The sequence below is a fragment of the Antrostomus carolinensis genome, unplaced genomic scaffold (assembly GCF_000700745.2).
Source record: "Antrostomus carolinensis isolate BGI_N321 unplaced genomic scaffold, ASM70074v2 scaffold29459, whole genome shotgun sequence".
Classification (NCBI taxonomy): domain Eukaryota; kingdom Metazoa; phylum Chordata; class Aves; order Caprimulgiformes; family Caprimulgidae; genus Antrostomus; species Antrostomus carolinensis.
This window is the reverse complement of record NW_010339692.1, coordinates 456-18142: the sequence shown is the minus strand read 5'-3', so window position 1 is coordinate 18142 and position 17687 is coordinate 456. Positions and strand designations below refer to the sequence as shown.

Sequence of the window (17687 nt, the reverse complement as noted above, 5' to 3'; positions counted from 1 at the left end):
CCCAGTATCTACATTTCAGTTACAGGCAGTTACAATCCCAGCCTGGTACTTAACCATTCTTTTATCACGATTTAAGTTAAAGCTTTTCTACTAATGTGTATTTTTAGGTGCCAGGTCACAGACCACATGAACTTCCCTCATCCCAGGGTAGAACCACTCCCAGCAAGGCCTGATCTGCACGTGGCTCCTCAGCTGTGCCATCGGTTACCACCTTCAAAGGTGTCTACCTCACTCTTCTGCAAACCTTTTCTAAAAAGGAATTTGCCACCACTAACGACCAGCGGCTGCAGGGCCTGCTCTGTACTGTGAAGTTTTTGTACAATTGAATAATTTTTATGTAGGTAAGTTTTCTTTTTTAAAAAAAAAACTATTTTAAATGTGAATTTTACATCTGTGTCTGAAACAACTCCTATTTAAGTGCAGGAATTTGTCCATTTCCATTTTACAAGGACAGAGTTGTCCCTTTACCTGCTGTCAACTGCATGAGTGTTTTAAATATAATTATTTTGGGATACTTCCTTAAAATAAAGTTCAGTGACTGTTTGCTTTTACTTGTGGTGGTTTTGTTATTTTGTTTTAAAGTCCTCCAGGAGCTGCTGGCCAGCAGCAGCACTCTGACCCCTCTGGCTCCTACCTGCAGGAAGTAAAACTTGTCCAGTATTGGTACCCATGGAGTTGTAACCCTGTTTATAAGTGTTCAGCTGTCTCCCTGTGGTTAAGAGTTTCATAAAAAAAGTTCCAAGGATCCTGCTATTACCTGGCAGTGGAAAAACCACTTTGTAAAGCCTTCAGGCAGCAGAACCAGGCACCATGAAACACAGGACATAGGCCATAGTACCACACATAACTCCACGTCCTAAAGAACATCTCCACACCCTCCATCTGGAAATGTGCATGGAATGACTTTCCCAACATTCTCCCTTGAGCCAGGCTTTGAATCACTATCCATCTTGCCCTTTCTCATCCTCATTATTAATATAAACTTTATATTATCAAGTGTCTCCCAGCAACAATATGACATTTCACTGGGAATAACCACCACCAGCCCTGGCCTGTTGTCTTAAAGAACAGTCTGAGCCTCTGCAGGAGACTCCTCTTGTGCAAAGCCTGGGAATTTTTTACTACTGAAGGTTAAACACAAGCAGTGAGAGCACAAACAGCAGCCCAGCCTAACCCTGGGCTGGGCTCACATTCCTCTGCCACCAGTTCAGTGAGATGCTTTGCTCAGGACCCAGAGGTCTGACTGCAGGCAAGGAGAAGCAGGAGTGAAAACCACACCAGAAGACAAGCCCCCTCAGAAGTCACACCAGATTTGCCAGAGCAAATAACACACACTGCTGTAGTTTATCTAGATACAGGTACTTTATTTACAAATATTTAGATTAATAGCATTGTTACATCAAATGAGGAGTACAGCAGTCCAAACAGAGCCTTTCTGTGACAGAAACAATAAGACCTACTGTAACTTACTCTGGGAGTACAGGTATTGCACCTCAACAGCTGTAGTCATGAGAACATTTACTTCACACCAGCAGCAGGTCATGGTCCCTGGGCAAACCCTATGTGGTGCAACCTCAGTTTAAGCAGGATGCATGAGCTGTAGATCTGGAACACACCCATCTACTTAAGAGTATTAGATAAAAAAAGGACTAACCAGACAAAACAAAGGGACAGTGCACAAGTTACCCAAATCCTATTGTCTGCACATTCCAGTTTTGGCTTTTATTTAACATTGACTGTACAATACTCTGGTACCACTGGTTACTTACAAGTCTGAACATTGTATAGTTTTAGTGTCTAGAGAAGGATTTTAAGACTACTTTGTATTTTAAACACTGGAGTAAGACTCAAGTAGAACAGCTGATGATGGTGAAGCCCTTACCCCTTCCATTTTTAAATCGTATGCGATGTTTTCCAAGTGAAGCAGAGCAGCACTGCATGCAGAGCCTGACACCGCAGCAACCCCCACCTGTGGTGCAGTAACACCCACACATGCACCATCACCACTGGAAATCTCCCCTTTACACAAACATTACAGGTTGTGTCACCCCACAAAGGATGTACTCAAAGTCTTGATGAAAAAGGGCCGAGTCTAAAAGAAACCCTGACAGCGGACTGTTAAAAAATACAACAGCAGTTAAAAATCCCTAGAGAGCACAGGGGTCGTTCTGACTGTCCATTCAGCCTCTGACCATTCCAAAAGGTAAAGGTAGAAAAGCGGAAGATGTGCGAGAGAACCAGCCTTTGTCTACGATGGGAGGCAGGTGATGAAGCCCAAGAATGCAGAACGCTTACGGAAGAGAAGAAGCAGGTTAGCACACTGCTGCTTGATTGATTGCACAGAACAGGATTAATAAAACAGCATAGCTACAGCACAGTGCAAGGATGACAGACAGATTCCACTAGTGTTAGTGTCTGCGTGGGGATGAGCACTCCCCCAGCAGTGGCCACTGCTGACACCGAGGAGTTAAGCCTAGTGAGTGAGCTGCAGTCACACCCATCTCTGCGCTAAGGGGGCACACAGAGCTCAGACTGTACAAACCCGAATTTTCTTATATACTGTTCTAATGCCAGTAATCATTTTCTTCATTAAAATCATATACACAGGATGTATTTAACTGTTAGCTCAGTTCCTTCAAATTTTATACATATTTACGTTCTGTTAACAAGTGTAAAGGATAAAAGTGGCAAAAAAAACCACCAACCAAACAAACAAACAAAAGACATAAAGCTGTGAGCACAAGAATGAGCAGATTGTTTCCCTGTGCAAGTTGTAGGCTCCTGCACCAGCCCGCCCCGACCCCCAACACACACACCACAGGGAGTTCTTTCAACAGCATCGTCACGGAGCCCCTGGCTCTTTCACAGCAAGAACTTATCCTTTGCTATGGACAGCTCTAAACACTTAGAGGTGGGGAAGAAAGGCCAAAGAACCATAAAATTAAACCGTACAAGACCAAAGCCCTGCCAAAGTGTAAAATCATGAGTCCAGCATCAGTGCTCGGTTTAAATTATGTATCGGTGACACTATCACAAGAACAATCAAGAAGAAAAAAAAAAAAAAACTTCTAGATTTACCATGCAGGAGAGATTTTATTACTCTACTTGCCTTTGATAACCTGATTACATCTAACGTTGTTTAGCAGTTTAGTACTGTGTTAAACTTGTCTCAGAGTTTTAATTAAACCCAAGAAGATGTACAGAAGACAGGGAAGCAGTCAAAAGCACCGCTTCCAGCAGACAGAGGTGAAAGGTCAGAAATGGAGCCATGAAACAGAGGTCACTAGCAGCCACAGCCTTCTCTCTGGGGCTGGGGTTCACTGGTTAGTCGCCCCCCCTGCGGAGCTGACGGTTTGTGCTGTACACCCGACTCTGCAGCGTTCAGATCCAGGCTTCCGTCTTGGATATTCTGGTAGATTTTCTTGGCAGCCTCCAGGAACGCATCCTCAACGTTCTCCCCGCTACAAGAGAGCGGCAGGAGTTACTGAGGTCACGCTTCAGCAAAGCAATGCAGGTTACACAGACAGCCTGGCTGGGGTTTCACAGGTCACCAGTCAGAAGCAGTTTCTACCCTGTCCTCTCACACACAAGAAGAGTCCTTAAAGCAGACATACCATGAAGTTTAATAACCCATCCTTGGGACAGCCTTTGACAGGGCAAGTCAACTCCCAGGCCATTCAACCTGCTAGGACTAGCCAGGAATGAGAAACACACACCAAAACACCAAGCAGCAAAAACAAGCTGAAGCACTGAGCCACATGCACAGAGCGGTTTCCAAAGAGGCTAAAAAACAGGGCAGCTACTATTAATCAAAACCTTTTTGTTAACAAAGGTTCCACGGCGACAGGTGCCAGTTGGAACCACATTCACTAGTGTCACTGGAGATCTGATCCCTCACACCCTGGTAGGCTCCCCAGCGACATGACCAACCACAAGTACAGTGGGGCGATTCCTCTCGGTGACCAGAGGGACCGGCTGCTCACTGCAGAACGTGCTCACAGCTCGAAGGAACATCTACTTGGGAACCACTCCTACCCACACGTACACACTCTACACTCAAATGGTGTCTTAAAACCAAAGCAGTTCATTTGAATTCAACAGTCTTTGTCTGAAGTGTAGAGAGGTCTCATTTCCAAGTTACTTTCAAGTCAAAGCTGACATGACAAACTGCTACACATACTGACCCTCTAAGAGAACTCAAAAGGGTGGGGTTGTAAAACCCCACTACCCCTGAACCCTACAGCTGCAGTCATAACCAACATATTCCCCTTAAACAGATGATATCTGAACCATTACTCAAGACAAAAGTAACTTACGTTTTTGCACTTGCTTCAAGGAACAATAAACCTGTTCAGAAACAGAGGGTGAACAGTCAATGCATCACGTACTGCAAACAGCCCCACGTCAGGCACGTTATGACCTTCAGATTACATGCAAGACACCATTCTAGTATCAAACAGCATTTTATGACTATTTCAGGTATCAGTACACAAACTGATCTCTAAACTAAGCACTGTTAGAGTTAAGACAGACTATCTGAGGCACAGCAGAAGTTTGTTCATATTGCATTACTCTGGAAGTGTAAACTTGCAGCTATCAATGCTGAGGTTTCACTTTAACATCGCTATCTGGTAGGAAAAGTAATGGCTCAAGAGAAAAAACAACACACCATTTTCTTCAGCAAATTGTTTGGCTTCTTCATATGTAACATCCCTCTGTGCTTCCAGATCTGCTTTATTTCCTATGAGGATTATCACCTAGTTCAGAAGAGAGAAAATTAGTGTGGGGAAAAAGCTTATTAGCTTTTTTGCTACCACCCTCTCTATTAAAAAGATGAAAAAGCCAAAGGAAATATGCAGAAAAGTTCAGCTGTGAAAGCCATGCACCTTCAGGAAAACACTGCTCTAGCAGTGCCCTCTCTGCAGTCAGGAGCAGCATCTCCACCCACCCCTTTCAAATGCTTTAGGCTGTTCTCATGAGATGAAGGTCCTAAAAAGCAGTAGTCCTACTCGTTATTCATGAGAGTTGTACTTTGAACTACTTCTTGTATTTGTTTAATCATCTGCTAATCCAGACAGAATCTTTAAAAAGTTTTCTTTGATCACAGCAGAGTCTTCCCATGAGCTTGCTGCTGAAGTATTTTAGGGGCATTCAGAAAAAGACTGAAGGACAACAGTTCTGTGGTATGGTCAAAGAGACACGGACAAACCTTCTTCCCCCATCCCTTCAGAAGATGAGGAGAAGCTTTTGCTGGAGATCCAATTTATATTCCAAACTAAGATGAGGTAGCAGTCACCTCATTACTACCACAAAGCAAGAAGAAGTAAGTAACAAAAGTTAAGGTTTGTCCAGAGTTAATCACAATTTTGTCTCCAAATGCTGAAAATAGGCCCCTGAAAGGTGAGTCACCCAACAAGACTTTAGAAGAAACCACGGCTTTCCTACGCCTTTCCTCCAGCTGCAGCAGGGGAAGAGAGTCACTGGCATACTGCAAAATGGGGACAGAAGACAACTCAGAGCTAAGCAAACACTGAAGAGAACATCACTACCACTGCAGATGCTTTGGCCTAAGCCTTCCACCTCTTGCTTAGAGATAAGCAATCTTGCTTTCAAGCTAAATAAAGTCCAACTTACAGTATTTGGATTGGTGAGGTTCCTTGCATCTGTCAGCCAGCTGCTTAAGTGATTATATGTACTTCTTCTGCAAAGAATCAAGCGAGTACAGTTTTAGCTACAGTATTTTTGTAAAATATGCAAATGCCAACAGAACAGTCAGCATCCATTAAACACACCGACATCTGTCAGCCCTGTTCTGCTCCCAATATCAAGAAAGACAAAGCAGCAGCATCTTGTTTGGACTCAGAGCAAGGTTTCAACAAGTCGACTTTAAACCCACAGCGCAACTCTTACAACACGGGTGGAAAGACAGAGCAAATCACACTTCTATTGTATTGTACTGAACACGTTAAAGGATCTCCTGTCAAATACTCTCACAGAACACTGTACAGTAGAGCAGCACTTTGGGAACAAACAGTGTGGAAGATTACTTATGTTTTACTCAAGACTTAAGCAAACAGGAGATATACCTATCTATATAGGGAAAAATAAAAAGGTGTGCTTAAAGAATGCCAAGAACAGCCCCAGAGGAAGATGGGAGACATGTGAAAGCAAAAGTATTTCATGTTGCACATCTGATTAATTATTCTTTTAGCAGCATCTTTAATTTTCAGCTATAAGAGGAAGACAGGATAGCTTCTATGCAGTGTCATTTTGTTAAAGGACCAGGCTGTGAAGAGGCCCAGAAGTCAGACTTCTCCACTGCTCCATCCATAGAGTCTGTTAAGCACGATTACACAGCCCACTGCACCAGAGGTGATATTCTGTCCTGTGCCTTCTCTGAGAGCATTCTTGCCAGGTAAGCAGCAGTATCCATTGCCTCCCAGGAATAGAAAAATCCATGTACTGAAGGGCAGATTTTAAAGACAAAGCCAGTTCCTTAAACAACTTCAAACACAGGCGGTCAAGCCCTGAAATGGTTCAGATCCTCAGGTCTGTCAGCAGTGAAGTTTCCCAAGTAGCTCATGTAATTCCCTATGTTTCATTTTCAGCTCTTTAAATACTTTTGATAAAGTATTTTGATAAAGAAGTGTGGGAAGCTTCACATGACGAGATATAAAGCCACGCAGACAGAGACAGAGTCCTTTAAATCTAAGCCAAGGGGACAGAGAAGACAGTCCAGACACGGTGGTGGTGTCACACACATGCAGAGCTACCACCCGAGATGAATCCATCAGCAGCACCTTACCTGGTGATGTCGTAGACCATGAGAGCTCCTGCTGCTCCTCTGTAGTAGCTTCGTGTGACAGCCCTGAATCTCTCTTGTCCCGCCGTATCCCAAATCTGTAGTTTAATTTTTTGGCCACTAACTTCAATTATTCTCGTGCCAAATTCAACACCAATTGTGTGGGGACAGTCCGCCATAACTGTCATGGAAAATCAGAGCACAGATCAGAGCTTTCCAGTACAAGGTCTCCTTGCTACAAAGATATGACTCTCATCAGCTTCCAGTTATCCTCACTAGATTTTCAGTCTCTAAGAAAGCATTTTTACAGCCACAGTATCCAAACTGTATCAATTAACCAGAAAGAAAATGAAGTATTTCCTCAACTGCTGTTAGTTATAAAAACAGTTATAAAGTTCCTTGCCTTCTCTGGTGCATGTACACTGCTGCTGTTTGGCCATATGTATCAGAAGGGATCAGTTGATTCTCAGTCTACCCTTGCAGAAATGGTTAACTATTTTAATGCAGTAGGAAAAGATAACTTTTAGGGAATTACCAAGATACAGTTAAAAGCCTGTAACACAGCCTCAAAAACAAATACCCAAGTTGTTTCAGACAGGATAATAGCATACCTGTCCACAGGAAAAAATTAAAAATAGTTTCATAAGTAGCTATTAACACAGCAAATCCAAACCAAAAAGGCATCTTTCTAGTTATAATAAACTCATCTTATAATAAACTCATCATAAAGGTCAAGAAAACAGAGAAAGGATGAGTATCTATTCAAGCTATCTACAGTTAGTGATGGTCTTGCAGCAGGGGTGTTTGACATGTTAGTTCTTTCAGTTGTGCTGCTTCAGCTTAACACTGACAGACTAAGAACAAGACACATCCCCATCAAGAATCTGACCGTATGCAAAGCAGTATTGAAACAATTGGCTGATAGTGGATTCTAATTAAAAGCAATAGTTAAAAAAAAAAAAAATCCTATTTCTACTAGAAAACAGAAGTATTTTAAAGTGTAGTTCCCACCCACTTAGAGCCACATCTCGAGTACCGCAGGGTAAAGACTAACTCTGTGCTAACAAATACCTACAGACTTATCCATTGAGGGACAGCTTGATGGAAAGTTGTAAGAGCCAACAGCTGCTTCAAACTCCAACACAACACACATTATTAATAAGAACTGAAGCTAACTCTTAATTAGTCATGATAGCATACAGGAAAAAACACAACAGTTCAGGCAGACTGCAGTAAGCCTTAAACACCATCACACAGGGCAGCCCAAGTGTCCTGAGTCACAGCAGCTACAGAGAATGACAGTGCTATTTAAGTCTGCAAACAAAGAGTGAGGAAAAATTAATCCTTTTTCTCTTTTTGAAGTCCTTAAAAGCACAAAAAAACCTCCAACTGCTTGTGTCTAAGCTACACCAATGCTGAAAACATGCAAGTTTCAGATAAGAAATTGTATTTTGTTCCATATCAAAATTCCCTGGAAAAGCTGTGAGAAGAGACACGGTCCTCCCACTCATCACAGGTGGGACTGACTGAAGCAGCAGTTTTGCCATTATTACATCAACATTTTCTGCAGGAACCAGAACAAAACTCTGATCAAGTACAATACAAACCCATACAGAGTAAGACAGACACCACACCAAGCTCATGCAGGATGGAAGCAAAAAGGCAGGCAAGGGGGATGAAGCATAGCAGTTAGAATAAATATTGTGAATTGAAATACTCACACTTCTTTTCTGTAAACTGATGCAGCAAACAGGACTTTCCTACACCCATGTCCCCTGTTACAGAAAGAACAGTTAAGGCTGACACCACATCACTGTTGCAACAAGCACATTTTCTTGGCTCCACACAACAAATAGCAAAGAGACAGGCAGTCACTGCTTCCTCAGGTCTAGCAGGCAGTGATCTGTGCCTGGCTACTCCTGAAATTTATCAGCTTTTGCAGTAAAGTTTTGGTAATAGGCCCAGGGTTGCAAGCAAGGGTGGAGCAGAAAACTCAAAGGAGAAGTTCATCTGTGTTCCTGATCTTACAACTGTTTCACAAGAAGTAAACTGATAAGAAACTAAAATGCAAAATATACCTTTTGAGTGTTTTCCCTGCTCCTGTCTTACTTGCAATTACTGGTAAGGACATAAAAAATACTGAAAACCAGCCAGCACACACCAAGAAATTGCTTCACTTCCACTGATCCTCTTACAGATGCCAATAGTGGGAAATAGCAACATCTTTTAAAGAACCAACTTTTCCACAGGCTGAGGCTCACAGCAGCCTGACTTGCAAACCATTACAATAAGATTGCAGATCACTTACACCTACACAAGATCATTAAGAATTAAACAATTAACAGCAAGACCAGTTCTTCCAGGACAGTAATAAATGCAATCAAGTCCCTGACTCTCAGCAGCCAAGGAAGCTGCAGCTAAAAGCAACATTTAAACACAAAAATACAGCCTGACAGAGGTTTATAAGCCTGTCTAAAGCAATGGATTGCAATTAGCACTTGTGTCTTCAATACAGATTCTAAAACCTTTGAGACCAATGATGCAGAGGCAAAGTGCTATAGTAAACCTGACCCAATACAGCATCCCAGTTGTGGCAATTCAATTCAAGTTTTTCCCATTTCTGATGAATTTAGCAATTTTGCTAAATATAAACTTGATTTAGGGGAAAGGGAGATCACATGCACATGTTTTTAGAACGTGTTTTTTCTGGTGTTATGCAGAGGGCTAAGCATTGCAGCCCCAACAGCAAAGATGCTCAAGAACACTGATGTATGTTATTTTTAACAGTAACTCAGCAACAGAGTGAACTCAGTGCAGGGACTGGTACTTGTCCCCACTCCCAGTTCACCTGCCACTGATCACACAGCTCTAATTCTGTGGCACACAAAGGCATTTGCCTTTATATTGTCAGCTGCTAAAGCTTTAGAGCATGTGTGGTGATCTGTGAGGGACTGAGGCTGGACAAGCAGCTAAAGAATCACTAGTGTGGAGCAAGCAGCACGCAACAGGAGTCAGCTGCTGTGTGGCCACAGGGTTTGTAGGTAGGTTGTCCACATACACACACTGACAGAAACACGTATGTGCCCAGTGATACTTACCAATAATGATGTACTTAAAGATGTAGGAATAGTTGTAAGGTGCAGTTGCCATTGTGGCACTAAAATAAAAAAATAGAACACATCAGAACCGCTCCTTGGTCACCAAACTCAACCCAATTCATTCATTTTATTTTAGGTAAGCAAACAAAAACCCCTTCCCCTTCCTCTCCCCCCTGCTACCCTTCATTCACAGCTCACATCTGTGTACTTCCCCAGTCACTGAGTTAGTGCTATTCAGCAAAACCCCCGTATCATTCGCTTTGAACCCCGATCAGTAAGGCCTCTAAGTAGAAACATGTTCTGCACAGTACTGATATTCATTCAGTTTTATGCAGAAAGACTTAAAGCTGTTGAAAAGCTCCAGCAGCTTCTTGCTTTGTTACAGAGTCACTGAGTGGACCAGCACTCACTTGCCAAATAGCTGATACATGAACTGAAAATAAACGCTGACTCCAAAAGAACAATCTGAGGAGGTTTAACAAAACCAGCAGTTTGGAACTATTACCTCACACTTTTGAGACTTGCAACAGGAACAAAGGAAGCAGCGCAGCTTGCATCCAAAGAATGCTGCAGGAGCCAAAACTGGGGGTCTGGACTGCTACATGTCCATGTCAAAGCAGTACAAGCCACAAATCAGATGTTCAGGAAGTTAGTCAACATCTCTGTGGCTTTGTCAGCACAGTAACATCACAGCAAGGCTTAGTAGTCTCTCTTTTTTAAGTGAGAGTCAAAATTAGATGGGGTCCTTCCCATATTCCAGATTTTTCCTATGCTTTCCTAGACATAGGAGGAATTAGAACTGGCTTCAGCTGTGTAAACCTGCCAGGAGTAACAGCTGACTTACCAACTAATACATCAGTTTACCAGGATTACAAGTCTACACAGACCAGATATTGCCAGTTAACATAAAGGATGCAAAATGTCTGCTTCCATCCCAGGTTTTAAGGTCAACTAGATACAGTGTGATCAGTTAAGGAAGTGGAAAATTTCTCCTAGGAATTCACCATTTCCGTTCCTGCTCCTGCATGGCAGCCAGCCAGCCACTAGAAACAAGATGGCACTTTACAAAAGAACACTGCTTCAGCCTAAAAAGATTTTCATTCAGTCATGTGTCGTTCACATGACAAATGAAACTAGTGCTGTAAGGGAACAAAAACGCAGGAAAGCTTACAAGCCTGTAACTTTTTCAAAAGCCAAGTATTGTTTCCTCAACCACAATTCATCCCCAGTAGTGAACTGGAGTCATAAGAAAGGTGACTGACAACAAATCTCATTCCCAGTGTGCAGCCAACAGCCACCGCTTCCCACCGCAGGGGCTGGGAGCAAACGCTCTTATCTAGACCTTGGAGGGGAACAACCCCAGCAGGCGGGTTTGCTGCGTGCCAGTCGCTGATCTGCACCTTGCCTTTCCTTCATGCTTGGCTCATGATACGGAACCTCTCAAGTCCTTCTGTCCCAAGCAGTATGCAAAGTGTCTACGCTAAGTCCTACAGACACAGACACACACTGTTCTATTAAACCAAGTTTAATCCAAGATAGCAACAAAAGACAATTTTGTTCAGTAATTCTTGTAGGCACTGGCAAGACAGAATTCCACATCGAGTGCTGCACAGACGAACAGTTACTTCAATCAGGAACGTTTCAGAGGAAGCTCTTCGGCCGTAGTAGAGGGAAATCTCATGTAGCCATCTCATATCACCTTTGTCCCCCTCAGTGTCTGGCAACTAACTGCTCAGTGGACAGACCACTTCTTATGGCTGTGCTGTGTAAGAATTCACATCCATGACTGAAAATGCACTGCCCTTTACCACGGAAGCTGCTGACTTCACTGCCTTATTTCCTAAAAGTGGAAGATTCCAGAGTTACAGTATCAGCTTCAATACAGGCACCGATTATTTTCAACACCAGCAAATAAAGACATGTAACTGCTCCATAGAGAATTCAAAATTAACGTGTCACTGTGGAAACATCCAATACTTCACATTTTCTGAATACATCTTCACACGTTATGTTCTTCCTCTTCTCCAGCATGTCCCAAGAGCAATGACATTCAAATGGAGCATCTTCTGAGCCGATCCACTTGTTCTGACAGGATCCTTAACTTGCACTTTCTGGGTAAAGCTGGGACTGTGTTCACGTCTCGATTCAGTCTGATAGCAGACAAGGTTAAACTGGAGCACTATGAGGTATGTAAATGCAAGTACACACACAAAAAAAGCAGGCTTGAAAAGGCCAATTTATGTGTGCAAGTACTTCAGGAGGAGAGCATGAACTGTGCTGTTTTCCACAGAAAACAGGTGGGTGCTACAGCCACAATGAAGAAAGGCAAGAGACAGCCTTTCAGACACAGAGAGCACTAATATGCCTCTAGTTTGAAAGATCTATGGTGCATTCTGGGGATGGTGGTATCTAGTAACTTATACCATTTAAAAAAACAATAAATAAATTCAGCATCATAAAGTCCAAGATAGGGAAACACTCATCTGGCTGTGAAATCTGTCCTGCAGAAACCAACGTGAGTCTCTCTTCCTTCATAAAACCAGCTGGCTAAGGAATGCTAAGCACTCAGAAGTACTCAAAGAAGTTTCATGTTTCTGAGCACCTGACTTTACAATATTGCTGTACATAACAAGTGAGGGAACATGTCTTACCATCCAAGCTTGGCAGTCGCACCACTGGAAGGTGAGGAAAACTTTTTTTTAAAGAATGGCCAAACTGGGAACTGTGCAGGCTACGTCACAAACTGAACCTGAAATGAGTCTCCTAACCAGAATCCTTCCTGCCAAGTATACATGTGTTTATTTGACAGACTGCTTTTGCTTGCTAGGATATGTCAGTTGTCATTGTACTCTTTAAGTAAAGAAGTCTAACTATGCTACTTCAGTACAAAAGAAACTGTCACTGCTTTGCAACATACACATCAAAATTGGTTCCCACTTCACAGTGAGAGCTGGAAAACCAAATTCTGCGCTTGGCAACAGTCTGCCAAGAAATGGGTGTGAAGCCACAACTCCTTGTGAAAACTTCACCCTTCTTCTTACAGTGACATCAGGCCCCTGAGGGAGGTGAGGGACCACACACACCCCACTGTGTGCAGCCAGACCTAGCATGCTCTCTCCACAGCTTAAACAGATTATTAACAGCAATACTGATAGGTAAATTCACTCATATGATGAGTCTAGACCTTCCCTCAAGTCCCAGAGAGTTGCTGCAAAGTTACTGTGTCTGACAGACATACATTCTGAAAGCTTGTAGAAACACAGGCATTGAGTTTAAACACAGTTTCTGGGGTTAAACTGAAAAATAAAGCAACACTTTGGTATTACATTTATTCCAAGGGTCATGTCACAGAAAAAGATTCTGAAATACTCCAAATTATTACTAAGTTCAGGAATCATTTCTGGAGAACAGATGAGTTCTTAAAAAAACCCAGAAAACCCCACACATACAACATCAAATAACAAACTTTTAAACACTCAAATCCCAATAAGGAGAAGCAGAAATCCAAACTGTACTCAGATCTTGGAATAAAACATATTTCAAAAGGACTCTGTGCTGAAGGGGAAAAAAGAAATGCAACAACCTAAACACAGAAGCCATGGCAAGAATTCAGCCTTAGAAAACTTACAATCTCAGCATTTACCACAGATAAAAGAAGGAAGTCTAGACAACAATAGTGCACAACAGTAAACATGAAAATATTAGCTACATGTTAATGCAAGGAGTTAATATATGTCGATAGCATCAGCCATCTGTAGAAACTGGAGCTCTGCCTCCACTTCACAGCCTTGTGTCCAGAGACGTGAACCTTGATAATCCCGACACGGGAGCCTGGAGTTTTCCTCTTGGGAGAGCAAGGAGACAAGGACTGCAGGACTGGGAAAGCTGCACATGAGTGAGTATACGCAACTACCTTCAGCCACTGTTGACATTATACAATATGACATCAAAGTTAACCAACCATGAATTTACTGCTAACAGGAAGTAAAAGAAGTTCAGTCTGGAAGCTTGGTCTACCTGCCATCTTTCTTCTGGGAAGGTCCAGCAACTTGGAACAAGCTTTGGCTCCCTCCCTTTTCAGATGTTACACTTCCCCAGAGTTTAGAGCATTACTAGCCAGAGGATCATGCTTCACTATACACAGATTTCTGCTGGTTTCAAAGACTGTACAATTAATTTCTGTATTACAGTTAGGAACAGAAATTTTACAGTGAACAGTGTCACCATGAGCTATTTTCCATATATCAACTTCTTAGAGGCTTTTTTTAATTTCTAAAAAGTTAAATATTACCTTAATGAGATACTAGTACACCTACATTTCCTCCTGTAATCAACAAGCACTACACAGGTATTCTGACATCTCACTGAAGCCTTATTTCAAGTATCAGCACACTTCTGTCCAAACTGAGATAAGGTTGTTCCAAGCGCATTGTCGTAATGTTCTTTATCAGAATAACATAACTGTAAATATCATATCCATAGCAGCTTTCATGAGACCCATCCAGTTCCTTCTAGCTCAACAAGGAAATAATTAATTTTAACTCTTCAGTGGATGTAATTTGCATGGAGAAATTCATAGCTTTATGCTCAGCAAGAAGCAGGTACATTTCTAGAAGAGACTAGAACCTGTATACATAGATTTTATTAGACACTGCATGTGGTTAATACCATCAGCTGGCCAGTCCACACAGAGATAATACCTCAGAAAATAGCTGTCAGCTCCAAACTTCAGGACTGTAATTATTACACGTTCTCCTTAAAAACACACCACTTTGGAGCCAGAGGAGCACTGTTCAGTTAGTCTGAAGTAAGAGGCATATTCTATTTCACCTGGCCATCCAGGTGTTCTCACAGTCATTCCTCAAGGCTTTGCAACAGGAAAGGATCTCACAGCTCAAGTCCAATTCCCTTCTATTAAAGGTAACACCATCATATCATTTCTTTCATAAACTGAAACAACTTCTACAGAAACTCCTACGTTTCTACATTAAATTAGTAGGTAGTTCTCCTCTATCCCAGGGCACAATCTTCCTTATCTTCCCTGTATATTTACTGAAGTGTGAGTGAACACTGAACATTCAGAAGAGATCTGTAAGGTGGGGGAAGAACTGGGGAGAGGTAGAACTGGTTCAATTCATAATTGCACTATTCCCCTGATGAAGGCTTTTGTCACGCTCACAAAACAACAGCCTAACTGGTACCTTACTTTAGACAGCTGCTAGAATCATAGAGTCATCGAATGTCGTGAGCTGGGAGGGATCCACAAGGACCATCAGTCCAACTCCTGTCCCTGCACAGGACAATCCCAACATTCACACCATGTCCCTGAGGGCCTTGGCCAAATGCTGCTGGAATCTTGTCAGGCTTGGTGCCATGAGCACCTCCCTGGGGAGCCTGTTCCAGTGCTCCACCACCCTCTGCCTCAAGAACCTTTTCCTCATGGCCAACCTCACCCTCCCCTGACACATCTTCCTGCCATTCCCTCTGCTCCTGGCATTCGTTGGTGGCCAGAGAGAAGAGATCAGCGCCTGCCCCTCCTCTTCCCCTTGGGAGGAAGTTCTAGACCTCCATGAGATCTCCTCTCAGTCTCCTCTTCTCCAGGCTGAACAATCCAAGCGACTTCAGCCTCTCCTCATACCCTTCCCCTCTAAACCCTTCCCCAATGTTGTGTCCCTCCTCTGGACACTCTCCAGCAGCTTTACATCCTTTTTATCCTGTGGTGCCCAAAACTGCACCCAGTGCTCGAGGTGAGGCCACAACAGTGCAGAGCAGAGCAGGACGATCATCTCCCTCGCCTGGCTCACAGTGCAGCTCTTGATGCGCTCCAGGACACAGTTAAATACAGTCTGTGATGGCTTCAGTTGTGGTCTTCTGCAAAATCACACCAAACTGGAAGGCAGTTAACAGTTTTGTTATCAGTTAACACACCCAAGCGGCCAATTCCCATTAGCCTGTTGTCCACAGCGAGTTATGAGGTCTGTTGCTATTAAATTTCACTGTGGTTCTATGACTTCCACACACCAAGGACATTTAGGTCTTACTAAACATGTAAAGATCTGGGCCCTTGGTCTGTTTATTCATTTATTCTTGCAGGCTTGTCTTTAAAAAGCCCTCTTCTGAGAGTGATCCCTGAGCAGTCTCATTAGCAGCCCAATACCTCTTCTTCCACATCTATGTGATGACATTACTTGTTGCTGGCCAGTTCCTCACTCATTCTTCAGCTCTTCTAGAGAAGCTTCTTCCTCTCTAGCTTTCCCCATCTGGATTTCATTAAAGCATCTGATTAGCACAAGACAGTAAATTTGGTTGAACTGATCTTTGATCAGACAGCAACCCAGCAAGCTTCTCATCATCTGCTGTTGAAGATCACTTTGTGTTTCTTTATTATTCCCACATCCAGTTATTCTTTCTCTGAAAGCAGAAGAGGCCTGAATGCTGCTGGGCTCGGACTAACGAGCTTCAGCTGCGGAGAGCCCATTTCAAGCTGTTCTTGAAGAAACACATTTGCTATATTCTTTAATCCTGTAAAACACCTCAACTCGGCCAGAGGCCTAGTAAGTATTTCTAAAGACTTCACAGGTCTTCAATTCTCTTCCTATACTTTGACTTTATTATTAAATCAAGGCTGTGTATCACACTACCCTCCCTTTTTGATTTCCCTCAACAGCTATCCAGTCACAGACACATTGTGTTGTCATCCTTTTAATGGTTTCACATCCTTCTCTATTCAGTTCGTCCATTTTGTTTCCTAAACTTCCTGCATTTATATGCACACACCTCATTTCTCATTAACCACACCCTAGCACCATGGCTAAATTAAAAACTGCATACCTGTGCTCATCAGAAAGAGGACTTTCACTGACATCCATAGTTATTTATCCGTTTGTATATCCTCATTTATCCCATTCCCCTCTTCCTATAAAACAGTCAAACCTGTAGCATGTGTCTCTGCGTTCGCAGCAGGAGAACCAAGTTCCAGAGACATTCCACAAGTTTAGGGACAGTATATACAGAAACTGTAAGATTTTTGTTGTTGGTCTAACAAATCAAAAATGTGCAACTTTCTGGAGTCATTACCTTGGAAAACACAAGTCACAAACACATTTTAGAACAAAATTAAGAGAGGTTTACCTCTCCTGTTTCAGAAGATCCAGAACCAGTCATAAGCAGGTTCCATTAGATGCACAGGAGCAAGCAAGTCATTTTAAAAGATCTATTTGCATTTTAAACCCTAGTACCTCCAGTAAAACAGGTTTGTGTTCAGACTGCTGTCCTTCACAAAAACTTTTTGGCATTACTCATAAAATGGAAAAGGAAAATAGAAGCTTCTTCCTTCCACTCAGATTTATGACATTTTCAAATCCTTACAGGAAGTTAGCAAATTCCTTTTTAATCCATATTAAACTATGTGATATTTCATTATAAAGTCCTCCAGGGTTGGGATTTTCTTCCCATTCCTGAGTAAGGCCCAAGCACAAGAGGCCCTCGATCCAAACCACGACAGAAACCAATCCCAAAACCAATGCATTCCATATGACAACATCTGGCTACCAGAAAAGTGAGACTTCTGACTTGGGCTCTGAAATTATTTAGGATACAGACAACCAGAGTGAATCTTGTTCACAAAGGGGACTTTTACCTCTGTGAAAAAATATCACACAATAACATAACATAGATCTGCTCTGTTTTGGAAGCCTGGAAAGTGAAGTCATTCAGTAACCTCCAGAGTGACAGAGCCACTGTCAGAGACCCCAGTGCAGGCAGACACCTTCTCCTGGCTCTACTGC

General features: G+C 42.6%; 1 protein-coding gene across 1 annotated transcript; it reads right to left on the bottom strand.

Moving 5' to 3' along the window:
* Nucleotides 1–2611: 2611 nt before the first annotated feature.
* Nucleotides 2612–16769, bottom strand: RAB14 (RAB14, member RAS oncogene family). Its single transcript, XM_010175947.2, has 8 exons — nucleotides 16732–16769; nucleotides 9901–9959; nucleotides 8524–8577; nucleotides 6806–6983; nucleotides 5635–5701; nucleotides 4670–4757; nucleotides 4317–4347; nucleotides 2612–3461 (listed from the first exon to the last, which is right to left on the bottom strand). The coding sequence occupies exons 1-8, from the start codon at nucleotides 16767–16769 to the stop codon at nucleotides 3284–3286; spliced, it is 693 nt and encodes a 230-aa protein (XP_010174249.2). The 3' UTR covers nucleotides 2612–3283.
* Nucleotides 16770–17687: the final 918 nt, after the last annotated feature.

Excerpts from the sequence above, each read along its gene's own strand:
- RAB14 (XM_010175947.2), bottom strand. The coding sequence starts at position 16,769 with ATGGATGTCAGTGAAAGTCCTCTTTCTGATGAGCACAG. Across the intron at positions 6,984-8,523 it reads TCAGTTTACAGAAAAGAAGT|TTATGGCGGACTGTCCCCAC; the intron begins GTGAGTATTTCA and ends TTTCCATGACAG. Across the intron at positions 4,758-5,634 it reads ACCTCACCAATCCAAATACT|GTGATAATCCTCATAGGAAA; the intron begins GTAAGTTGGACT and ends CTTCTGAACTAG.